Below are 26941 nucleotides of genomic sequence, written 5' to 3'. Positions count from 1 at the left end.
ATCCTTAAAAATGTAAAAAATTAAATAAATGAACTGATAAAAAAGAAATGCGATATATACTGTCAATATACTCCAATACTTTAGTACTAACAATATGCTACCTAGCATACAAATTTAAACTTCCACGATAATTTAGGGTTTCTTTCCGCTAGAGAAAAAATAATGCGAAAAAGTTCCTCGGAAGCGAAAGGTTGGACAGGCCGGCGAACGATAAATTTAGCAACAAAGTTGAAGGAATGTATACTGAAATATGTATATGTATGTATACAGCGGAAGTTGTCGATTTGCTCCAATATCCGAATACACGTGTAACCCTTCGTACTAACCGCGCGAAGAGCAATTGATCACAACAAAATACTCTGCCAACTTTACACTTATCACTATCGATATGATGTTATTGCCATAATAAATCATAGCTCGCGGTGGGATGTAGGGTCAAATGAAAGAAAAATATGCATCAATTTTTTTCAATCTTATAATATAAATCGAGTGCAAGCGTGGTCCTTGCGATAGTATTCAGCAAACCATTTGACATTATTCAATCATCCCATCAATCAAAGCTGCACAATTTCCAAAACATGTGTAGAAATATTGTATGCAGCGCTCATTTATCCCATTAGTAGCATTAAATTCAGTTAAACAATTTTATTTTTTCTTAAACTCATTACTAATCTTCATCAGCCATTTTCGTCGGAAAAAATTTCCATCCGATTGACTACACGATCACCACACTACAACACACTTGCTGCCCGGTCCGCACAATTTTTAGCGAACATGATATCGCCATGTAGGTATTCCATCGTATTGGGCGATCGCCAAGATTTCACCCGTTTCAATTAACCACCCCCCACGCACTAACAACAGAACAGTTTTCCACGCTTCAGCGAGCGCCTTTCGAAGCTTGCAGATACCGGTTGAAATGTGTAGTACCTCTGCCGAGTACGGTAGGATAGTAGCCACGTGCACTTTCGGAAAACAAACGAGCGCGCGCGCCAATTTTCGCTGCCAACCCGGACGCGGGAAAAGTCTACTCAGTCGAACTCGTCGAGCGAAGAAAAACGACTGGCTATAGCGTTGGTGAAAAGTACTTTGTTGCTTGGTGCTCTATGGGTTTTCTCGTATTTTTCTCTTTGACCACTGCTCTCTCTTTTTCTCTCTCATAAAATTGGAAGTCTCTCGCGAATTAGAAAATCCTCACCACCTTAGCAACCGAGGATACATCGCTTCGCCCCTGAATCAACGGCCATGGCAGGGATGTGGTGTGTGTGAATTTTGTTCTGATTTTCAAAATATTATGCCAACAATTTTGTATAAATAGGAAAATAGCAAGGCAAAATTCAAGATGACACCACCATGCGGCAGCAGTTTAGATTAGTACGAGAGATCGCGCACGCGAGACACTCGATCGCCGGATACGAATTTTACTCACCACCCAGAATATAAAATCGTTCTGCTCACCCCAGCACCAACCACACGCCACGCAGCGGAACAAATTCCCCCGTCTGGCTCACTGAACCAAGAAGGAGTCGAGTTGTTGGTATCGTGGCCACCTGCGATCAAAATGTAATGTAGGGGACTGTTTCCGATTGTGAATCACCCGTCATAATTTACGGGGTTATTTACATAGGAAGCGCGCCGCGGTTCAGAGGATAGTTACCTACCTTAGATGTTTGATGGAAATACATAGGCAAAAGATAAAAGTAGCTTTGGATCTGTACCTATTTTATGATACAAATGAATTTTTAATAGAATGACTATCTACAAAAATTAAAAGTCACGAGTCACTGTCAGAGCTGATTGTGAAACAGTCATGTCCCGAATAATAAAACACTCAACGCAAAATAATATTTTTATGTACATTTTTGTACTTCAGAAAATACTTTGTGTATGTAGTAAAATCCTGGAATGTCGATGTTTCAAAAATTTACATTACAGTTTTTAAACAGCATTTGAAGCAATCTCGCATTTTTCCCGCGCTTGTAGTTTTCAACTTAATAGCTTCTTTGGTAAAACTGAATACAGGTATACCTCGATTTAACATACATTTTCCGATTCAATCATGTACGTTAAATCGAATTTTATGTAAAATCGAAACAAAAAAGAAATATTTGTTTTTGAACAGAATTACTTTTTTATTCATCGCACGATATATTTACGAGGATATTACTGATTGCATCCACCTAACAGTGACATAGAAGCCACATATTCACAATTAAACAATTAGATTGCTATTCTGAACATAAACAACATAGTTATCTTAACATTGCCAAGTATTCACCAATTCTAACAGATATTCATTTCATAAAGTTCGTCGCAAAATTTTCTCAGAATTCAGGATAACTTATAAGAATAGTATTATTGCAGTATTAGTTAATTCTTTTTCACGAGATTTTTTCTAAAATCAACAAAGTTGGATTAACCATTGTGTGCATGAAGAGCAAAATGCTTAACTTTAGTAAGTAGAAAATTTGTGTTTCTATTTTGTCTCATCTTTATCTTGGTAGACCAACCTGTCCGTCAGATAATCGCAGAATTCAAAAAGAGAACTAGTCACGAAGTTTTGTAAGCACAGGAGGTCTACGTGCAGAAAAAAACCAATTCGAGCCATTGTAGCGCTATAGTTCTCCTTAAGAAAAAAGTTGGATTAAATCATTTTGTGCACGACAGATACAATACCTCAGTTTAAAAGTCGAACTCATCAGAATGAATAGGATATTTTAATTACAATACAAAAATATTTAAAAAAATAGTTTAATCCTTATGTACGATGAGGAGGTGGAATTCACTAGAATGTTGATGTCACTATTATCGATCTCCAAAGTAGCCGCGTAGCAAGTGATGTTTAAAGCCAAGAATTGATCTACTGGTTTCCTGCTCCCACGTTGTAACAGGTGACAAAGACGGAAAGCTTCTTTTCATTTTTTGGATCTATCTCCTTTTTTATTTATTGGATCTATCTCCTATGGTACTCCTACCTATGGTATTTGGCCCCCATATCAAGAGTCTTCGATCATCTTAAATCGTATGCAAATGCTAGTATAGTTTATTCCAATCCCAATCTCTACTAACGACCATTCTCTACCCGTTGCAGTTGTTGAGAGTAATATATACAGATATACAGAATACGCAGTAATATATAAAGAATATCATCACAATCAGTGTCGGACTAACTTTTCTTTTGTGTGATTCCTTTGTTTACATTAAGTAATGACCGGCACCAGTATTGATAAATAAACACCGTGAGGTTACCAGGAGCCGTACATTGAAGGAAGACTTGTGTCTTCCATCATCATCATCTTTAGCATTTTTTGCAAGAGGATTTGATCCATAACGAAGCTTTATTTTGAAAAATGTCCACATGCACTGAAAAATTCACCTGTTCAATACAGCCTGAGAAAAGATATTATCTTTAGCAGGAATCGTGCTTACGTTCTTTCAAGCTCTAGTTGGGTGCGTTATCATCGAGGAACTGGCATGACTTCATTACAAATTTCCAACAGTTTCGTAATAACCGCTACAGCCCCAATGCCTATTAGTAGGACTCACCGTCCGCCAATATCTCGTCACCGCCCTACACCTTCTATCAACCATATCTTTCTAGTTATCTATTTTTAGCTTACACATAAAAACCTATAAAACTATTATCAGGAAATAACTTGAGCCACAAATTCGTGTATTCATGTTGTTGTGCGGTATCAAAATAAGAATGTTTTTGTATCTCAGAATCTTAAACATAATCTAGCGAAAAAACGAAAATAAATTATTTTTCTTTCAGAATTGGAAGTGGATCATAGAATAAAATTGATATTGATTCTTTACACTTCGTTTTAGTAACACTGAAATTAAAAAAAAATTCAAAGATTTTGCATGTATGTTAAATCGAGGTAAAAATTACGTTAAATCGAAATATGTTAAATCGAGGGTATGTTAAATCGTGAGTATGTTAAATCGAGGTATACCTGTACTCGAATATACTTTGTAAAGGTATATCAACCAACCAGATTGGATTAACTATTCTAAAGTTACAGGCAGAAAACAAAATCTGTTGCAAGGGGAGGGGCATAGCGTAGTTGGTAAATCGATTACCTTGTACGCGGCTCACCTGGGTTCGATTCCCAACTCCGCACATAGGGCAAGAATTTTTGAAAAGAGATTTTTCTAACCCGAAGAGGCGAATGACCTTAAGGTTAAAACCTCTATAATCGAAATAAAAAAATCTGTTGCAAACTGGAGACACTTCCGTATGGCAAAATATTGAACAGAGAAATAATGTTTTTGTCGTGCCACTTACAACAGTCGAATTTATGATGTCAGGCCCAATGAAGTAGGATAGATGCTCCCTTATTCATCTCATTAGTAGCCCATTTGCGGAAAGTATAATTATTCTGCTATTTATTCACTTAACAACAAATAAACGCTAAATGCAAAAATTGAACTTAACTTGTGTTTAAATCTAAAAACTGACTCAATCCACCTAGCAATGAGATGGGACATTTCTCACACTTATCAATCATGGGCGCATGCCCCCTAATAGAGGGTGGATGAGCATAGTTTCTAGTCCCGCACGAATAAAACTTCGAATAAACTGAATAAATTATAGAAAATCAATAAAACTAATGAAATCCAAAAAAAAATATATTCTTTCATAAAATGAGTCTAATGATCAATGTAATTCAAATGGATAAGTCAAATTAGTTCAGCTCATCAGAAAAAATCAAAAAAAAACTGTACATTAAAAACAAGTAACGTATAACAAATAGACACAGCAAAGTTCCTTTGCCTCCAACTACGAGTGAAATGAGTGGACCACAAAATAAATTTCGCCAATTACGGGAGAAAACAATCGCCATTGACTTTTCACAGACCTGTCTTAGATTTACAGCTACATCATACGAGACAAGTAGTACCAATACAGGCAGAACTCCTTAACCGAGGCAGAAAGCTTCGTAGCGAAGAGCAACATACAACACGACGTCGAATATGAAAACATCAAACCAAGATCCCCATGTATGTAAACCTTGATCTGACGAAAATTGCTCATTTGAAAACCAAACTTTTTTTATTTAGTGTTTTTTCCATATATCGAATCGTTTCCTTGTTATCAGTGATTGAAAAATGTTCAATTTATTAAACTTCTAAAGTTCAAAAACTAATAACTTGAAAAAATATCATATTCAACAAAAACAAAAAACGTGTCAATTATTTCTAGCTAAAGAATGCAAGGAATCAAAATTTTGGTTGTAAATCTGACGTGGAATGACCCACTTATTGTGCAAAATTTATTCCACTAGGTTTACAAATCCTAGATTTTCAACCAAAAATCAATTTGTGGCCGATGGTGCACTACAGTTAGCCATGCATCAAAACAACTAAAGAAAATTCATCTACTACAACCAACAAAATCAAATATCCTTCGACATCTACTGATACACCACAGACATCCACCAAAAAAAAAGCCGGACAAGCAATATTCCAGAACATCCACAAGCCAACAGAAAATGAATAAATGAACAAAATCAATAAAATCAATAAAAGAAATAAAATGAATAAAATGGATGAATTCAATAGAGTAAATAAAATCAAACAGTGAACGAAATGAATAAAATGAATTAAATGGATGAATTGAATAATATAAATAATATAAATAATATAAATAATATAAATTAAATAAAAAAATAAACGAAAAAAAATAAATGGAATAAAATAATGAAAATGAATAGAATGATTAAAAAGAATAAAATGGACGAAAATAGTAAAATTAATTAAATTAATCCCAAGCCATCAAAAAAGAAAAAAAAATGAACGAAACCGAAAAGATGAAAGCAAAAAAGGATGGAAACACTAGAAAGTACATTGTATATTAATTAGACTATTTCAAATAATGGGATTTCCACACACATTTCTTAACGTTCTGAAATAATGGTTCTCAAATCCGTACAATTCATTTTATTTAATTAATTATTTATTTTATTTTTATTTTTATAACCTGACTATTTTTGTTAGTCATTCTTTTTATTTATTATTACTTTAACACAATTTAATGTATTCTATTATTTTATAACTTTGTTAATATCGTTTTTTTTAATTTTAATAATTTAATTCATTTTATTCTGTTTTATTGCTTTTTAATTCATTTTATCAATTCCGTTCATTTTCACTTTATTCATTCTATTAATTTTGTTAATTTTATCCGAATTATTTGATTTATTTATTTTATTTGTTTTATTTTTTAAATTCTTTATGGGAAATTGCGACTTTCTTGCTTCAAAACTGAGTTTCTCAGGATGTGCTCAAATTATATTGCGATTATAAGTGTTCTTTATGTAAAAATGTCTGAGGAACACGATGGCATTAAAATTTTCAAAATTAAAATATATGTATTGAGAGAAAAATTACCTTTTAATATTCAACTAAAAAATCGCATAAATGGCAGCACTGCCGCCAAAAATTAATATTTTTTCTAGACTCCTTGAACAATTTTCTTCACCATATTGTTTGATTCTAGAGTAAATACAACGGGAGATATGATCAAAAGAAAATCAAGGTTTTTGACAGTTTGTCAAAACGGAGGGTGCTCCCATGGACCGAGGAGTGGTTCAATTGACACAAAAAATTCGATTTTGATATATTGACCCTAGATGAACAGTTCCTCCAAATTTGGTGAAGGTCGATTTCACGTGCCTTGACCACTTCGCATGGAATGGCCCATTTCTAACGTCATCTTAGTGAAAAATAAAAACTGCAAAAGTTATCTAAAAAAAATTATTTTTTTAGGAAACACCCTAATAGAATTTCAGTGTCTCAGGCAAAGAATATGACTTTCCTCTACTTTCTTGAAGACTGCGAAGCTCTTATTTTTATAAGCTAAGAACTATCTTATTTTTGAAAGCTAAATCTGGTATGGTGCAAATTTTTATTATGATAACGAAACTATATCTTTTATATTGTCCACCGTGAAAGTAGTTTAAACATACTACCAAGGGTCAATTCATGAAAAATCAAATATTTAATATAACTTTTGCAGTTTTCATTTTTTATAACATATCCTTTGTGTGTTTTTCCGAGTTTTTGAAAGCGAACATTTTTTTTCTAATGCATCAAAACTCTGGCCTCTATCATTCAAAAGGTATAAGTCCTTATAATAACAAAAATTGATTTTTGAAATCAATTTTGAGAAATTTAAAAATATCGTTTTCGCCATTTTTCTCACATTACACCCTAAATCATGACCTTATGTGTAGTTGAGAATTATCATTTGTTTGCCCCAATGAGTGATATTGGTATTATAAAGAAGCACATTTTTGGCGCAAAAGTTCTCATAACTTTTCAACGATAATAGTTAGATATGCAGTTTTCCAAAATTGTTCGCTCTACAACTTCACTGAAGGCGTATGGCTCTATCTAGAATAATTAAAAAATTAATTTTTGCATCTTGATAAAATTAGAACCACTCTATTTTCTTAACAAAAAGAAGGGGCACCGTTGTTTAGTTTACGTAAAATCTCAAAATTCCTGCTAAGTTTACATTTTCAACCATTGTGCATTGTAAAATGAGATTTTTAAATACAATTCATAGTTCAGTCTGTGCACAAATAAATTATCTGGGGTGGGCGTAGCGTAGTTGGTAAATCGATTGCCTTGTACGCAGCGCACCTGGGTTCGAGTCCCGACCCCGCACATAGGATTAGAAATTTTTTATAAGAGATTTTTCTAACCCGAAGAGGCGAATGACCTTAAGGTTAAAACCTCTATAATCGAAATAAAAAAAATTATCTAAACAACAGTGTTTTACTTATATATTCACAGCTATAGCTTTTTCTAATCATGCGCGGAGTGTTAAATAAACATGGTTTTCATAAAATATGCTTTTAAAATTTTTAGAAGGTTAAAATCAAATTAAATAAATCTTACAGGCCTGAGATGTTAATCATCTATACCCTGACAATTTGCAAGGATACTCTCAGGTAATAATTCTAACAATTGAAGCAAAAATAATCGATTTCTTGAAGCTGACTAATGAGGAGACCCCCTTAAAAGAAACTTACACATCATACTTATTTATGATACAGACTGCTGGCAAATAAAACAAAGTCTGTTACGCTAACCAAGATTTCAATTAGCGCTGGGGTGTAATCCACGACACTTTTTCAGGGTTAAACATAAAGGGTTATTTATCTAAATTTATAAAAAATTCCTGATCTTGCTTAGGTTCTGACAGTAAAACATTTGATGAAAACTATGAATGAAGTACGCCAAATTTATTAATCCTATTTGGTATGCAGCACTACAACTTTGGCGTCTAACGTTCTTTCGCTTGTCATGTGAGAGCATCTTCTGAGTTCGATTCACTTAAAAAACATACTAATGTCAAACAGCTGTAGATTTTAAAACTTCGATATCCATACCATCGGCCTCCCGCTAACTTTGACATTGAACGATGAGATGTCAAACAAACAAAAAACTCAAGACGCAGCTGATGTGCCATTTCAACCCATGATGGTTCCGCAGAGTGTGAGTGGAAAATCTTTACTTAGCTCTCTTCCTACCAGTCTACCCACATCCACCTGCTCCTAGTACGAACTGAAGGGTTTTTACATTCTTACTGTTTAGTTTATCTTACTTTCGACCTAGACCTTGAGAGTGCGATCATCAGAAAAAAAAACAGACGGACGAAGGGGAACTAATGGTGCCAGAACAGCTATTCAAGGTCAAACATCACTGATCAACTACGCTTACTATAGGGAGCTTGTAGTGTAGGTATCCGAACTAAATATCATTGTTATTGTTGTTGGTTCCGTTGGAAACGGCATCAGGCGGTTACACGAGAGTCAGCGTGTTGTGCGGTTTATTCTTAGTAGAGATGACACGGCTAAAAATAGTTTAGTGAGAATTTGCAGTTTCTTGCCCGAGGCCAATATGGTGGCGGAAAAGTCGAACATTTTGGAACGTAATGAGAAATACGATTCCGAGAGCAGGCGAACGCGTCTCTGATTTTCTGGCTGACTACAAATACACCTTCAGAATGATGTCACTGTGTTTTTAGTTGATTTTCACCAACGTTGGTGTTTTTCTATCATTCTTCGGTTCAATTCTCTGTTCTTATCCCAGTAGGGAAGAGGAAATGTTTTTCAACTTGTTTTTAAAAAGTCCAGCCCGACGAATTACGAAACGGCAAACATCCTACCCAAATGTGTAATAATAAACAAAAAGCAAACGAATAAAAAAAATCATATGGACATTAGAGAGATAATGAACGGACAGCTACGATCATAGAAATTGCTAATTCCAATCGACGCACGCTGTCGTTTTCGTATAAGTTTAGCGTTTGGCTACTAACACATTCCTTGTTTCAGAAATTTATACCCTAGCTAAATACGGTGCGTCTGGAGTTCTCTATCGGCGCGGACGGGGTTAACTGAATGCACCAACAAAATACTTCCAGCCCAGGTCGAGTTCTGATGGTGGAAATGAAAGCCTATATAAATATCATATGGCACACACAAACATCGGTAGCGGTTCCGGTGAGGAACTCGACCGATAACTAAGGTATTTTAATCGTTTTAGTGGTTCCAGTGAGTGAGTTTGACTTTCTTTGTGGTGTGTTTGTGCTATGCAGCACGAAGACTGTATTTGAGCAACTCACTGCAGCTGTTGTTGAAATCCAAAAGGTGAATTGAAAACGGCAGTTAGCGCAGCAAAAGGTAACAGACAACGGACAAATAACAAACGTCATCAGTGCGGAACATGCATCTTTAGCTATATCACCCATCTATTCGAATGTCAGTGCGAACAATACGTTTGTTGCTTTTATTTATTTAGCGCGCAAGATCATTTTTCAATTCATCTTAATAATACTTGGGACGTTTGAAATAATATCAGAATAATATTACACTCAGGTTTGTACGCGATTTTTTTCACGCGGATTTTTGAATTTACGCGGTTTCCATTTAGGCGGATTTTGTAATTTTCTCGGTTTTCATTTACACGGCCTGTATCCCCCGCGTAAAAACCCTGAGTGTATTAGCATTGTATCAATGGTTGTAAATTCTATTGTGAGTAGCGCACACTTTTTTTGAGGACCAACGAGGCCATACTAATTTAGGTATAAACATGGTTTCGTCAAAAAGTCGCCGTTTGTTGTTCAAATATTTTTTACCAAAGATGTTTTTTCTCTTATGTATAATAATGAGCCTATTTTGAACTCCTCAGCGAGGGCTCCGCACTATTTTGTTGATTATTCGGATTACAATCGATATAATGCGTATAAATTGGTACTAAAATCTTTGCTTTGGTCCCAACAACTAGTACAGTCGCTGGTTGGTCACTTTGGAACTGGACCGCTTCTTAGTTGGAGCTCCGCTCTTTGGACGCATTGTCCAACTAAAAAGCATCTGAATGCCAATATCTTCAAATTCGTTAGTTGAACAGAGGGTGCGGCCCAACCAGCTAATCATGGCTGAGGGTGTAGCCCAACCAGCTAAAATGACGTGAAAATAGTGAAGTACTGTAGATTCAGCGCAACGAAAACCCGAATCGCGTGTTCCAACTTTGAAACGACAGATGATCAATTAATCCATAAAATCTAGAATATGAAATGGATGCAATCGCTGGAGAGATAACAATTTAAATGAAATGCTGATTAAATGATGCTTCAATGAACAATGGGCAATATTTCCAATCTAGCAGGAAAAAAAAATATAGGATAGGGCACCTGTTTCAGTACACGGAAAACCCCGCAATCACAAAAAATGAATATTGCAATTTTTGATTTTTGTCTTGACTGTTTCAACTAAAAATTGTTGATTCAACTAACTGTCCTGTTGATTTTCGCATCATCAATTGGCTGAATAAATTAGTTGTTTTTGAAAGCTGTCAGTTTTCAGAAAATAAAGACAGCAAAAAGGAAACAAAAATTTGCAATTTTTTTTTAACCATTTCTTTAGTTGAAAAGGATACGTCAGTTTTCTCGCTATGTTCATTTTGTAAAATTTTTGAGGCTAACATAAAAGAGCTTGACTTTGAAGTTTAGATTAATAAACCAGTTATAATACTTAGAAGTGCCTACCTAATTTAGTGATATATATGTGAATTTATGAAAGTATTTTTATATAATACATCAGGTAGACAACAAATTGCATGATTCGACTGATGTTCGAACGTGAGCAAATCTTCTGGAACCAGGTGTGTATGTTTCATGTGTTTTTACAAATCAGCCATCCAATTTTCTCACATGTTAACAAATGTTAGACATTAGAATAGGACATTAGTCTCCATCAGTAAATTGATCTGTATATTCTATCATTGCATAAATAATTGTTCCATGCAAATAGAGAATCTAGTGGAACATGGAACCATGATTCGTATAGAAAGTCAATGCTATATATTTTTTTATAAAATAGAATTAATGTAAACGTATTGGCGCTGAACAGTGTTAATATTTATATTTCCTAGTGATGCAACGCGTTTGGATAAATCAAACCATTGATATGATAGCAATAAACTTCTTCGAAGATAATTTGGCTTTTTATTACTGGGTAACAAATCCTCCTTATAATTAACAAAATCGTTAGCTGTTACAACTGGTTGGGATATTTTTCAATAATACAATTGATTGAAACAACCATCTTGGTTTTTAGTTTCAATACGCACCAATCTTGAAATCAACAATTATATTAGTTGTTACAACTGGTTGGGAATTATTCCAATATTACAATTGACTGAAACAACCATCTCGGTTTTCAGTTTCAACTCGCACCAATCTTGAAATCAACAATTATATTAGTTGTTACAACTGGTTGGGAATTATTCCAATATTACAATTGACTGAAATAACCATCTCGGTTTTCAGTTTCAACTCGCACCAATCTTTAAATCGACAATTATATTAGTTGTTACAGCTATTTGATGAGCTGATTCGGATGGTGTGTGTCTTTGCTAACTGACAGCATCGCATTTTCAACTAGATGATTTAGTTGTTTCAGCAACTGTTTTGTTCATTCAAAAACAAAAATGAAAGTTTAGAAAAATCAACAATCGTTTAGCTGTACCAAATTTTAACCAATCGATTTCAGAAATTCGACTAATATATTAGTTGCTACGCGATCGGGAGCGTTTCCGTGTACTATTAGGGAGACTATAATTAGGAATAAAAAACAAAATTAAGAAACACGAAAAGTTTTGTTTTCGTAAAGATAGGTGCTTCTCTCGCAGTGCTAGAAGCTGCGCAATTTTTACCTTCCAATGCTCAATACAATCTTCTTAGAATATTTACAATACTTTAATTGCGCAGAAAACCTAGCCAAAGAGTGTCTAAATTGATAAGTTTTTTCCAGTTTTCATCATAATATTACGAAGATATTTGAAAAATAAATTCATTTTCCGTCGTCAACGTAAACTAACCCTGGCAGCACTGCTCGATCGGAATCCAATGAAATAACTTCAGTTATAGAGCTGATCCTAATAACTGTTAGTGTCCAAACGAAAGGCAATAGTTACATTCATTAGCCTTACTTGTTTTGTGAGCAAATCTTGCCTCAATAAAAAGTTATAGCTGTTTTTAAAATGTTGTTGTCCACAAACAACATGAGCATGAAGGATTTAAAATGAAGCAATATCTTCTTTATATATAAAAGTAAATGTTTGTATGTATATGATTTATAGACTCCCAAACGGCTTAACCGATTGCCGTTGGGGATTATCTGCCCGCCAGATGGCGCTTCGGAACAAATTGTGTTTTCCTCCTATTTCGATGAAAATCGCAGCAATGCGCAATGAGTATTAGCTAGTTAGATTTAACCTTTCTCAGAAAAAAAAGTATAATTGAACCGTTTCTTAAACATCTATACAATGCTTATTTATCAAAAATGTCTCCATTTTCAGCATAAATGAAAATAAATGTCCTATTCTGTGCATCTATACTCACCTCAACACGGAAAACCGATTCATCACAATTTCAACTAAAAAATTAGTTGACTTTTTGGTTTCGTCTAGTTAATATTTGGGCGAACTAAATTTTTGTTGAAAACAATAATTCAACGTTGTTGGTTTGATGCTGTCAGTTTCAGTCTGGACACGAACGTTTCAGCCTAGCACAAAACTTAAAAAGCCTACCTGAGCTAAAGCTTGAAAAGCTTGTCTCAGCTTTGTAACGCTTGTTTTAGTTCAGACACAATGGCATATGCCGTTACACTACCTTTTCAACCATGACACAAACGACTGAAATTCAATTAGTCTCATTGTTGAATTAAACTGCTTCATCGTAACATACAACATAGGATATTTCAAACGTTTTGTTTCACCGACCGACGGATAAAGGTATGGAATTAAATTATTGAAATACTCCGTATGCCAGTAATTCACACTTAAATATAATATAGAGTTATGTTTCTTATAATGTTATCTTTTTATTAACTGCACTTTTAAATGAGACGAAATAGCCAAAGCTATTTAAGGATTATTGGTAATTGATTGATGATTTCAATTTTAGATGAAATGTATATTTTTTATTTCTTTTCTTTTTAGTCAGTCAGCACTACAAAAAAACTTCATACTTATTCCAGATCTAGTTTGGAATCTCAAAAGATGAAAAATAATTATCACATTGCATATTACATTTGTTAATAATTGAAATTTTATTATATAATCGACTAAAGCCGAAATAGAATGATTTTGACAATTTTCGACAATACTTCCAACTTTCAGTATACATGTATTGAAAAAAATGTCAATCAGAATCATTCCTTTATTGAAATGTTTATAAAGAAAAACTAGGTAAAATCAAAATGAATTTCAGATTTTTGTGTACTGGTTCAGGTAGTTGCGTCCGGGCTAAAACAAGCTTTCCAAGCTGAGACAACTACCTACCTGCATAACCGTTATGCCCAGCGTGTATGAACATAGTTGCTGTCGCTACCTTGATGTATTTTAGTAAGGTGTGCATCTTGGCTACTTTGCTGTCATTTCGTATGATGTGCGTCTTGAATCAAAATCAATAATAATTTTCAATAACTATTATTTGAGAATCTCGCAAAATTAAGAGAAAACTTAGTTACGTTTTTCATTTTTCTGTTGAAATCAACTAATTAGGAAAACAAGAATTTGTTTTGTTATTTTCTTCATCGAATGGTTTTCAGTGAACGATCCAATTATTGGCTTCTGGGCGTGCCAATTTTTACCTCATCGAAAAACAATTTGATTGAAACGAAATGCCTTTTTTGCCGAAAATTCCATTTGCGTCGATTCTGATTTCGTATTACGATCAAGAACGCCACCGAATGAATTCTTCTTCTTCATCATATTCTAATTAGTTTCCGTCGACCTATTTCCGCTACGAGGCCAAACATCGACGCCAGAGAGCTGATTCACACACGGGAACGCTCCCGATCGCATAGCAACTAATATATTAGTCGAATTTCTGAAATCGATTGGTTAAAATTTGGTACAGCTAAACGATTGTTGATTTTTCTAAACTTTCATTTTTGTTTTTGAATGAACAAAACAGTTGCTGAAACAACTAAATCATCTAGTTGAAAATGTGATGCTGTCAGTTAGCAAAGACACACACCATCCGAATCAACTCATCAAATAGCTGTAACAACTAATATAATTGTCGATTTCAAGATTGGTGCGAGTTGAAACTGAAAACCGAGATGGTTGTTTCAGTCAATTGTAATATTGGAATAATTCCCAACCAGTTGTAACAACTAATATAATTGTTGATTTCAAGATTGGTGCGAGTTGAAACTGAAAACCGAGATGGTTGTTTCAGTCAATTGTAATATTGGAATAATTCTCAACCAGTTGTAACAACTAATATAATTGTTGATTTCAAGATTGGTGCGAGTTGAAACTGAAAACCGAGATGGTTGTTTCAATCAATTGTATTATTGAAAAATATCCCAACCAGTTGTAACAGCTAACGATTTTGTTAATTATAAGGAGGATTTGTTACCCAGTAATAAAAAGCCAAATTATCTTCGAAGAAGTTTATTGATATCATATCAATGGCTTGATTTATCCAAACGCGTTGTATCACTAGAAAATATAAATATTAACACTGTTCAGCGCCAATACGTTTACAATTATTCTATTTTATAAAAAAAAAAATAGCATTGACTTTCTATACGAATTATGGTTCCATGTTCCACTAGATTCTCTATTTGCATGGAACAATTATTTATGCAATGATAGAATATACAGATCAATTTACTGATGGAGACTAATGTCCTATTCTAATGTCTAACATTTGTTAACATGTGAGAAAATTGGATGGCTGATTTGTAAAAACACATGAAACATACACACCTGGTTCCAGAAGATTTGCTCACGTTCGAACATCAGTCGAATCATGCAGTTTGTTGTCTACCTGATGTATTATATAAAAATACTTCCATAAATTCACATATATATCACTAAATTAGGTAGGCACTTCTAAGTATTATAACTGGTTTATTAATCTAAACTTCAAAATCAAACTCTTTTATGTTAGCCTCAAAAATTTTACAAAATGAACATAGCGAGAAAACTGACGTATCCTTTTCAACTAAAGAAATGGTTAAATAAAATTTGCAAATTTTTGTTTCCTTTTTGCTGTCTTTATTTTCTGAAAACTGACAGCTTTCAAAAACAACTAATTTATTCAGCCAATTGATGATGCGAAAATCAACAGGACAGTTAGTTGAATCAACAATTTTTAGTTGAAACAGTTAAGACAAAAATCAAAAATTGCAATATTCATTTTTTGTGATTGCGGGGTTTTCCGTGCACTATCTAGACTATATCTCGACCCATCAACTTATGGACCGGGGACCAACGGTTTTACTTCCCTTCCAAAGGATGACGTGACCACAGATTTTTTTCACCTCGGCTGGGATTGAACTGGGGTGAGTGCGGTCACGCTTACCACTCAACCACCGGAACCGTCAACGCATAATTTGTAAAACGGATCATTCTACTTTTTTTCAGTCGGTCAAAACAAACGTAAACATCACGCACATGGACGAACCTAATCAGCTGTTGGAGACTAGGGTAAACAGGTCTAATACGCCCCCCTTAAGCAAAAATAGCTATATTTCACCATTTGACACTATGATCTTCTCACTAACTACTCTAATTTATTGCTATATTAGTTAGAAATTAGTACCCGTTTCATTTTTTATTAAAAACTTCCTGATACAAGTACTATTAAACATTTTTCAAAGATGCCAAAATTCTTGTTTTTTCTTTCACCCAGGGCAAAATGCCCCCGGTGAAAGTGTAATATGCCCCACAACAAATGGACGGTATGCCCTACAGCAATCGGTGAGTATGCCCCACAACAATGGGTGGGGCGTTTTGGCCGGTGATGAGCTGTTGTGAATACATGAATAATTCTACACACACATAGTTTTAAGCCAAACTAAAAACTAAGATAGTAACTATAATATTCTAGTAAGCTACTTGAAATAGTTCTATCGAATTTGATTGTTTCTAATTGGTTGTAATGCTCTTGGAAAAAGTGGGAGCTTACATTAATGTAGCTCTTTTGAAATTTTTGTGTATATTGTTGTTTTGCAACATATTAAAAATAGCAAACTAACTTAGTACGTTGATTTCATGAAACGATACTGTTATCAGTCATTTTTACTTTTTAGATAATTCAGGAATCCTGGGAATCGAAGAGGGGAATTTTGCCCCGGTGGGGCGTATTATACCCTTTTACCCTATTTATAAATTACATAACGCGTTTAGGGGGGAGGGGTTCGACAAGTTGTGAGATATTGTAACAATTGGGGTAGTAGGAGTGAGCTGGAACGTTAAGTAACATGTTTTTACTGAAGAAAAAAAAAATTAAAGGGAATTTGTTCCGTAATAAGAGGGGGGGGGGAAATTTGTGACAATTTGTTACATGGAAGGAGGGGAGAATCAATTTTGGGCAATTTTTGCGTTTCGTTTATGAATGGTCCCTGGAAGAAGAGCGCCCAGTATTGTACTCAAAAGAAATAATCAAGCGAAGGCTAATAATTGGCGACAGTCTACTTTCTACTTCTGCCGCAGTAAGACGTACAATCGAGCCAAGTGAACAACACGCCTCTCGATCTAGTGTGCATTGTCTCTAGAACAAAGGAAACATCGGATTATTCTTGTCATCATGAGTAAAGTTGACGAAAAAGCTCTACTCCGACCCAACGCTGCGGTCGTTGACTTTAAATTTTGTTCAAAACGACCGAGTTTTAGTGAAGTGGAATACCTTCTAAAGGTAAAAATGCAACTTAGGCTTGCAGAAGTCTTGTACCTTCAGTGCCATCATCTTCGCAATGCAGTGTTAATATCATTCAACATGTTAGCACAAGCCGAGCGTTTCGTTTGGAAGAACAACTTAAAACATGTGGTTGAAAGTGACAACGTTGGAATTTAGCTTCCCGTATATATTGAGAATGATTATTTAGAAGTAAGGTTATATGACCTATCACCTTCCCAAACAACCAGAAATCGCATAAAGTTGCATGGATTACATCGTACAAAGAACTGTTTAAAATCACTGTCGTATATCTATATGGGCCGCGTATATATTTTTTCGCATATAATGATATTACATGAACTTATTGCGATTATTATTGCAGAATCGCATAACCATGCAGATGAATTCTTGTTATGTATGCTGAAACTCGTCAGAATTCCTCAAACTGATCAATATACGTGAAATTCATCAATTTTCTTTATCACACTGTATTGTGTAGGTAATACGTCGTACAAACTGATAGTTTATAACGATAAAAGTAATCGTTCGAAGTCACATTTTATGTTGCATCATTGTAGCAATGTGTAAATAAATTCAACCATTCCGAAATTTGTCACATTTGTAGGATATAGTGAGACATGTAAAATAATGTGTGATTATTTAAATAAAAAACGAATTATAAAAGCTCGAAAAAGTGGGACATATAGCCGGTTATTGCAGCGATATAGAAAAAAAATGGAAGGCTGTGAATAATGATACAGTACCAATTGAAATCCCCGAACCTGATGGAAAGCAGAGTACAGAGCTTTCCACTGAAAATCAGCACGAAAAGTTACTCAAAGTATCTACGAACATTGAATTACCAGCCATTGCTAATGAAAATCGGGTTGTAATTCAAAATAACTGTAAGAATACTTATTTAAATTCAATATTGCAAGTTTATAAGGCAAACATTTGCAGCTGACAGGACAAATCTTATTGCTGACATTCGGAACTGGTCCACGGAGTTCCACATCACTCAAACCGCAGTGAAATCTATTGTAGGAATCCTCAACTCCCACTTGAATTTGAATCTGCCGAGTGATGCTCGTACTATTATGAGGACCCCTAGAGACATACGCATAGTAGAAATGTCGGGAAATGGACGATATTGGCACCAGGGATTTGAAAACTGCTTAAATAAAGTATTGGAACAGCTTGACCGACCTTTGTCAATATCATTGACTATTAATATTGACGGCTTACCAGTTCACAAAAGTAGTACTAAAAACTTTTGGCCAATTCTCTGCAAGGTACACGAGTTTCCTATAATTCCCCCTATGGCCATAGGAATATATTATGGAACCAGCAAACCCAAAAGTGCTTCTGAATTTCTAAATCCATTTATAGATGAGCTACTACCTATTTTAGAGCATGGGTTGGTGGTTAATGGTAATCATGTTGCAGTCAGAATACGTTGTTTTATTTGTGACTCTCCTGCTCGATCCTTTATCAAAGGTGTGATAAATTTTAACGGTAAGCATGGTTGTCTAAAATGCACAACAAAAGGTATCTATAGTCATACCGCTAGTACAGTGGTATATCCGCAAACTAACGCTCCACCTCGGACTAATGAGAAGTTTCGGAACAGAGAATATCCCGAGCATCAACGCATTGATACATCATTAATTCGTTTGCCAATAAATATGATTGAAGATGTTATAGTTTCCGATGCCCTCCATTTGTTGGAACTGGGAGTAATGCGAAGGTTATTCAATGGATGGCGGACAGGATCAATGACAAAACGCGCTAAGTGGAGTACAACAGAAAAAGCTGAAATTTCTCAATTTCTTGAAAAAATACGGTTTCCGAAAGAAATTCATCGTCGAATGCGACCGATCGAACTAGCATCCCTTTGGAAAGGCTTAGAATACCGTAATTTTCTAAATTATGTTGGTTTAGTAATACTTAAAGATTATTTAACTGAAAAGTACTATCAACATTTTCTCGTTTTGTTTTGCGCGGTTAGAATTTGTTCGTCTGAAACGTACAAACATATTTTACAGGTTGCCAAGGACTTGTTCATCGAATTCATAAATAGTTATAAACATCTTTATGGTTTGGAATTCCTTACAAGTAATGTGCATAATTTGTGTCATGTAGTTGATGAAGTAAGTAGGTTTGGATCTCTATATACTCTATCCGCCTATCCGTTCGAGAACTATCTTCAATCAATCAAGAGAATGCTTCATGCAGGACCACTACCTCTTAATCAAATTGCCAATCGTTTAACGGAACTCACCAATAGTGCAACCTCGATAATTTTTAGTGACACTTGCCAGACAAACACAAGAACTGTTCACGCGGTAGAGAAAACAGAATCCAAAATAACAATAACCCTAACAGATTTCATTTTGAGTACAAACTTTGAAGATAAATGGGTTCTAATGAAAGATTTGTCGATAGTTTGTTTAGAGAACGCTGTGAACGATAGCTTGGATTGGAAGTTAAAAGGTCGTTCAATATTAAATAAGTTTGACTTCTTCGATAAGCCGTTTAAATCATCGTATATTCATATATTTTCAGCAAGTAGAGGAAAATGCAATTTGTCAAAAGAAAAACTATACGACATAAGCTGCATAATGTGCAAACTAGTTGCTATTGAACGAAAAAGAGAAATTGTATTCATTCCTCTTATCCACACACTTGCATAGAAACCGTTGCAATGTCTTTAATCAATTCAATTCGATATTCATTTATACACATACATTTATTTTCTTATAATTCAATTCAATGAATAGTTAAACCAGCAAAATGTAACAAGTTTTATATAATAAATATTGTTGAAAATACTTAAGAATCTAGTCTTGAATCCGAATCAGCATCTGAGTCATCCTGGTTAGAATCGCTGGTAATATTATCAATCGTTTCATCATTATAATCATCATTATCAATTGGAACTGTATCTGCCTCGCCTTTCTTGGCCTTTGTACGGCGACACGTAGACTTTCGTAGCTTCTTACTGGACGACCTTGCTTTCGAGTAACGGAAAAGACGATTCTTGCAGAATGACTCCAATTTTATATTCGTATACGTTGGGTCACCAACGCTCACCATCGTGAGAAGCAGTTGCAGAACATTGGCAAATTCACGAAATCCTCGTTTTGACTTGTTTCCTCTGTTAATACCAGTCCAAGTAAAACCATTCCAGAATATTCGTGTAAATAGACAGTCAACAATCAAGTAGCATGCAGAATCACCCTTTCCGTAGTAAGCAGCCGGTGGAATAATTTTTGTGAAATATTTGATCTGAAACGTGGATCGGAATTTTAGATTTAGAGTTCAAACGATAACGATATAAAATATAATTAAATTTGGTTTCACTAAAAAATTTCGCCCTGGGGAGAAATTTTGGTGTTTACCCCATTTTTTCTCCTTAGGGGGAAAAATAGCATAGTAAAATTATAGAACAAAATTCTACACTATAATCAGTATAAATTTATTATATAATACTTACGTAATCATTGAATACTTGCTTACTAGCCAACATCTTGTTGAAATTAATCAAGTCGTCTTCGTCGTTTATAAGTATATGCTCCTCAGCTGCCGTTCCTTCTTGTGCTGCAGACTGATCTCTTCTGTCCATATCAAGCATTGCTGCGAGCCGTGGCAAGTTTCTCTCCAAGGAATCTTCCACCACTTGCCGAACCGATGTATTGACTGTGGTAATAATACTTTTACTCATTTGAGCCATTTCATTCCTCATTAGAGTCATTTCATTTTTCAAAGTGGCCACTGTAGCTTCCAATGAACACACTAGATTGCCTGAAATTTTTAAATGCAGAAGCGATATTAGTTTAGAGATGGGAAAATACTGAAAATATCCATACCCGATTCTCCAGCTACTCCAGGCTTTTCTGTCGATGGATTTATGTAAATGATGTTATCATCAGACACGAAAACAGACTGAATTTGCTGCATACCCTCTGGAACTTCTAAAATGGCTGACGTACACTCGTTTGCTGAAGATATTACGGTAATAACTTGTTAATAAACGTACTCTAACCAGCGTATATCAGATTATTTGTAAATAAGCTCGTTAACTGTTAATTTTTTATTCATTCACGCATACCAACACTGAAAGGGTATTTCTAGACCATTTATTCAAAACGACATATCTACAATGAGTGACTCTCTTTGTTCATTTTCTCTTCTGTTAATAATTCGGTCGCTTTAACAACTCTTTGCATAATATGCTAATCAAAACCACCGTCTTTCGATCTGTCTGTAAAATAAGTGAAAAGTGCCGTAAACAGTGTCGCCGTAAACATCGAAATAGAAAGTAAACAAAGAAAGTCACTCATTGTAGATATGCCGTTTTGAATAAAAACACTAGATTTCTTCAATAAATAGTAGAAAATATTTGCGTTGATATATGTAAATAGAACATACAGTAAAAAGTATACAAACGCAGAACAGATATTACAACGCACGCTGTTATGATTCTTACTTGTAGGATGTGCTTCCAGTTTTGATTTCGGTAGAGATTGCGTTTGGCGCGGTGAAACGACAGAACTGCTTGGATTCGGAGGAGTTCCAGAATCAAAATTTTGCAATGGGATTTGAATCATCGGTAGGATTCTAACAGCTTGTGATACAGTCTCAGTTTGTCCATAGGTCTCGTCGGCTTTATCCTGTAGCGGTGCATCTTCGATTTGTTTTTCATCAATCTGAACGCGGTGCCACTGAACCTGTTTTTGTTGTGCCAGAGGGACGGAACCAATTTGCCCTGATATTTCCGACATTTCTACAAACATTGAAATTTATTAAATATCTAACGAATGATTGGTATGAATAAGACCTGCAGCTTACCTTGAATAATCTTATTATAATCTTTGAAGGGACTCGCATCAGTAGCTTTACCCTTACGATGCTTCAACAAATTTCGTTTGTTTTCGATGTCGGACACTTCTTGCTTTAGTAGATCTTCTGCGGCAGCTTCTGCCGCTTGCAGGCTTTTATATTTTCTACCCACTATAACTGGGATTTTCTTTGTAGCACCGTGGTATTCAATCCCTTCCATTCTCAGTTTGTCCAGCTTTTCGTTGGAAGGAAGTTTCGGCCACATTAAAAATCCGCCACGAACCCAGGAAACCGGTACAGCAAGAACACGTAGCTGTTGCTTTTCAAAAAATTGTGCAACAGTAAACATCTGTGAATAAATTAAAATCTTTAGCAAATTCTGTATTCTTTACATATATTTTAAGCTTACCTTTATAGATTTACTGAAATTTTAGATTTTCATGAAATTTGAAGCAACAATTATTGAGGCCTTTTGTTTGGTTTGGCTTCTTTGACATATGAATGCAGGGTTGCCATTGAGCCAGATATATCTGCACAGATAAACTTTTTTAATTTCATTAGACAAAAAGGAAAAAATCCTTTCATTACGTCAGCTTTTCAAATAATATAATTTCTAACGCACAATTTATCAAATACAGTTAATTCAATTTAAATCGTGCCTTATCGAGAGAATATATTGATTTTATCAAACTTTGTGAGGGTATATTGGTAAAACCACCTTAAGATACCACACGCACGAATGATTATTGATTACAAATTCAAAATTTATTTAACCAGGTTATGAAATAACCAATTTCGCCAGATAATTTATTCTTGATTTTGCAAAATTCTTCCTAAAAAGAACTGTTAACCCTGCTTTGATGTGAATATGTAGGAAATGTGCCTGCCTGTATAAGATTTCAAATTAACTCGCAATATGAGATATTTTCCTCGCATAAAGTTGCAAATTGTATTACGAATGACATTTGCGAGTAATTTTCGGTTATGCGAAATAATTTGGTTAAATACACGATGAAAGAAGAATGCAATAGCCAAAAATCGGCATTTCTGATAACTAGGAGATATATCAGAGAAGAGAGTGCCGCTTGACGACTAAGAAGTTCAAGGTACGAGTCTGGATGGAAAACTAAATATTTCGGATATATGAGGAATAAATTCAAAAGTAAGGTGTGTGTAGCTTCTCCACGGTAATGACAAAAAACCACTATATATACGCGAACGGAGGTCTTAGTGGAATGCATGTAACATAGTGAAAAAAACTACCCCAGGAATAGCAATACGAAATGAACTAATTTAGTTTTTTTCGTTTTTGGCATTAAAAAAATACAGTTGAAGTCGCATATAATAACAAACAAAATCGAAATTATAACTGACGAACATCGCATACATTGCTTAAGTAAATCTTTTATAATATTCTTTTGTATCGCAAATAGTAGGTTTTGAAGTCGCAAAGAGTATTTGAATTACTCGACATGTAGTACATAATTCGCATAAAATAATTTTTTACATCTCATACGGTCCAAATTTTTTTCATAATGCATATATATCGCCTCCACTTTTGCACGCATATAGCGCATTTGAAGCACCTTGTGCGATTTAATGTTCACGCATTAATGTACGCACAATGCGATCATAGATTGTGATATAAGTGTAAAATGGTTGTCTGGGTTGTACCCCTCTTGAGCCAATTGCAAAATGCATGTCGCAATACGGTGAAGTAGAATCCGTTACACCTGATACTTGGAGAAACTTCTTCCCGGGTACTCCCAACGGCGATTTTGTAATGAGGATGCGGGTTGCAAGGCCTGTACCCTCCTACTTGACAATAAAATTCAAAACTCACGGAACTACAATTATGGAAACTACGCTATGCACCCATGAGGGGCAAACTCCTACGTGCAAGTATTGTAATCAGACAACTCATCATGGACAACCTTGCGCGGAAGATGCAGAGGAAAATGCATCTCAATCGATTGCCAACTCATCTACGGCAAACCAACCTAAAACAAAGTTTTCAATACCAATGCCTGAACCACAAACGGTGGCCAAATTTGTGGCAGCTGTTCAGACCTTAATGGCAACCGCAAAAGAATCATCCAGCACACCAAAATCAATTGTAAGCAACATCGGCAACGCATGTAGTAACAATGACGATGGATTTACACTGATCAACAATAAGTGCAAGAAGCAGGGGACAAAAAGTTCTTGTGCGATAATACTCCAAGCAAATTTGAGCTTATTTTTTTCAAATAAATTTTCAACCGGAACCACTCGCATAAGTTACTTGCTTCTATCATCATATTTTCAGTAAATTAAAAACCGACTTAATTTATCTAGCAGTTAGATGAGACATTTCTTATACATATCTTAGATGTCTTACACATAGCACTCATGCAAAGTACGCACCCAACTAGAGGTGCAAAGTAAAGAAAAAATCTTTTTTTTTTATTTTTTTACATATATTGCCATACTTCGGTTTAGTTTTGTCCCCAAAATACTAGTTAAGTAATAATATTTACGCAACAGTTTTATTTTTGGTAAGTGAGGAATAAACATAGAATGTTTAATATCTCCGCCTTTAATTGAAAGTTATATGCTTAAAATATTTTGTGTTGGTCAAAATCTTTCATATCTCAGAAAATAAACAACATATTCAAGTACACGGGCCCCGCACTGAGGATGGATATAATTCCGTATTAACGCCTGGCACAGATTTGAATTGAAAGTAATATTTATAGTTTAAAGTTTATACTGGCATTGCTTTCGCAATATAAAAATGCCTCATATCGAAGAATTGGTAGTAGAGCAGTTCGTCGCTGTTGTGCTATCTTATGACAAACGCCATTTTGGGGCAAAGTGAGTTAGATATACCACATTACTTGTCTGAAAAATCTCTACAAAGTGGCGTTTTCAGAATTTTGAAATTCTACTTGGTTACTAAGATATAGCGAGAAACATGCTGAGAAATTATAAGTTTTTTGCTGTGCTTACTGTATCTTGGGATTCGCTCAAGTTATAATGAAGTTTTAGATACTTTTATATGGAACAATGTCTGGGGAACACAATGGCATAAAAATTTTCGAAAGAAAAATACACGAGTTGCGAGTAAAACACAGTTTAAGTTTTAAACTGGAAATATAGCATATTTGGCAACACTGTAACCAAAAGTTACTATTTTTTCTAGATTCCCTGATTTGTTTCCTTCAAAATGCATCTAACCGATTGTTTATAGACCAAATTAAACCAAAGATAAGAATAAAAATTAAAAATTGATGATTTTTTTCTATGGAAAATTTTCCATGCACGATTATGACAGACCATACGTCTATGACACGTGTGAGTGCGACTTTTGTTTACATTCATAGTAAAAACTCGCAACATTGTCAACCGATTATCGTAATATTTGAGAGATTAATACAGAATAGATAGAAGCATCTATTGTTTTCTTTGGATTGTTTATACTATTTATAAATTTCACGATATTCAATCTCGAACTTTAAAAATCGTTTTTCTCGAAATGTGCTAAATGGCGCTTGTCATAAAATAGCACAACAGCGACGAGTTCCGATGGTACACACAACTGCATATATCTTCCATTTCAGACTCGGTTTGAGAAAATCGGTTCAGTCATCACCGAAGAACCAATGTGAAATAATTTAAAATTGAAACTAATTTAAAATTACTCAACAAGAGGGGTGTATTCCGCTCTTCAGTCAATAAATAATATCGAACACTAGTTTTTTTATAATGTCCAGAAAAAAAGTAGTGTTCGATATTATTTATTGACTGAAAAGCTGAATATACCCCTCTGTACCAACGACAGTCGTAACATCACCTATTACTTACTCAACAAGTTTAAAATTTTCGGTGAGTCCCTCAGGACTCTCTTCCTAGATCCGACTCTGATCGCGATCAAGATAGCTGCCATGCGCTGATTAGAATTCGAAATTTTAAACCGAACTAATCATGCCCGTTCAAAAGGTGTACTTCATTACTACTCCTTGGCAAATGCATTTCCAATTTCAGTTAACTCAATTAGAAGTAAAACGCATCATTTCCTATAAAATGTACATTCTTTAGCTTGAGAAGAAAACTCCAAAAAACAACGACAATACTAACAAACCAACAAAAACAAACACAACTACAAATATAGAATGAAAAAGTTTGTCAGTGTTGTGAGAATTATAATGTGATACTTTACCTGAACCTCTAAAATAACATCGTTCGTCCATATATTAACAACGTTAGGCAGCCACAGTTTTGATTTTAACAAGTTCAGATTGAACATGTGAAAACCGTACTATTAAAAATAATCAAAAGATAGGAAATGTCACGCTTTGTTTACTAAAGCCACCTTAAACTCGTCAAGAAATACAAAGTTTTTTTTCTGGTCAAGCCAACGTTCGAATAGTGGACGGTAAACCCACCCTACCTCAGCATTCGCCCTTAGCAAAAGCACTCTTCAAACTCAAGTGACATCAGGCAACTATGAAGGTCAGATTTACACATGTAATTCTGTCAGGTTACTGCTACATTATGTAACTGAGAAACGCCACGCAAAATATCTTCTATTTCTAACCTTCAAATGTTCTGTTAGCTTTCCAATAGCCATTACAAGATGTCTCTTTTGGAAATCTTAGATTGAAATAGGAATGGAATTTTTGGAAATCCTAAATATGATTGAATTATTTGCCAATGAACTTTCAGATCATGTCCATTTTGAAGGGTTTTCCCATACACACTTAATCGTTGGCCTACTGGGCTCGAATTTGGAAGAGTAAGACTGACATGGAGAACTATACATCTACTTACACCGGTTCAATGGTAGAGGCCCCTTAGTTCAATAGTGCCCAGGGCCCCGAGTGGTTTTAAGACGGCTGT

General features: G+C 34.8%; 2 protein-coding genes across 4 annotated transcripts in view; both read right to left on the bottom strand.

Moving 5' to 3' along the window:
• The window catches only part of LOC131693343 (uncharacterized), a 31365-nt gene extending 30305 nt beyond the window's left edge, over positions 1 to 1060 (bottom strand). The window contains exon 1 of one of the 3 annotated variants that reach the window (XM_058981085.1): positions 931 to 1060. The gene's annotated coding sequence lies outside the window, so the exon portion shown is untranslated. Of the gene's footprint in view, positions 1 to 855 lie in introns of all 3 variants that reach the window. The other 2 variants (XM_058981083.1, XM_058981084.1) reach the window with 2 other exon arrangements.
• Positions 1061 to 20010: 18950 nt separating this feature from the next.
• On the bottom strand, positions 20011 to 22626 carry LOC131687007 (uncharacterized). Its single transcript, XM_058971043.1, has 6 exons — positions 22470 to 22626; positions 22070 to 22409; positions 21558 to 22004; positions 21088 to 21240; positions 20715 to 21022; positions 20011 to 20506 (listed from the first exon to the last, which is right to left on the bottom strand). Exons 2-6 carry the CDS (start codon positions 22407 to 22409, stop codon positions 20051 to 20053), a joined length of 1704 nt encoding a protein of 567 aa, XP_058827026.1. The 5' UTR covers positions 22470 to 22626; the 3' UTR covers positions 20011 to 20050.
• Positions 22627 to 26941: the final 4315 nt, after the last annotated feature.

Source organism: Topomyia yanbarensis, chromosome 3 (assembly GCF_030247195.1).
Source record: "Topomyia yanbarensis strain Yona2022 chromosome 3, ASM3024719v1, whole genome shotgun sequence".
NCBI lineage: Eukaryota > Metazoa > Arthropoda > Insecta > Diptera > Culicidae > Topomyia > Topomyia yanbarensis.
Note: the sequence above shows the minus strand (reverse complement) of the source record. Positions and strands in the feature narration are given on the sequence as shown.

Excerpts from the sequence above, each read along its gene's own strand:
- LOC131687007 (XM_058971043.1), bottom strand. The coding sequence starts at position 22,409 with ATGTTTACTGTTGCACAATTTTTTGAAAAGCAACAGCTACGTGTTCTT. Across the intron at positions 21,241-21,557 it reads AAACGGCATATCTACAATGA|TTATTACCGTAATATCTTCA; the intron begins GTGACTTTCTTT and ends TTTATTAACAAG. Across the intron at positions 20,507-20,714 it reads AGCAAGTATTCAATGATTAC|ATCAAATATTTCACAAAAAT; the intron begins GTAAGTATTATA and ends TCCACGTTTCAG.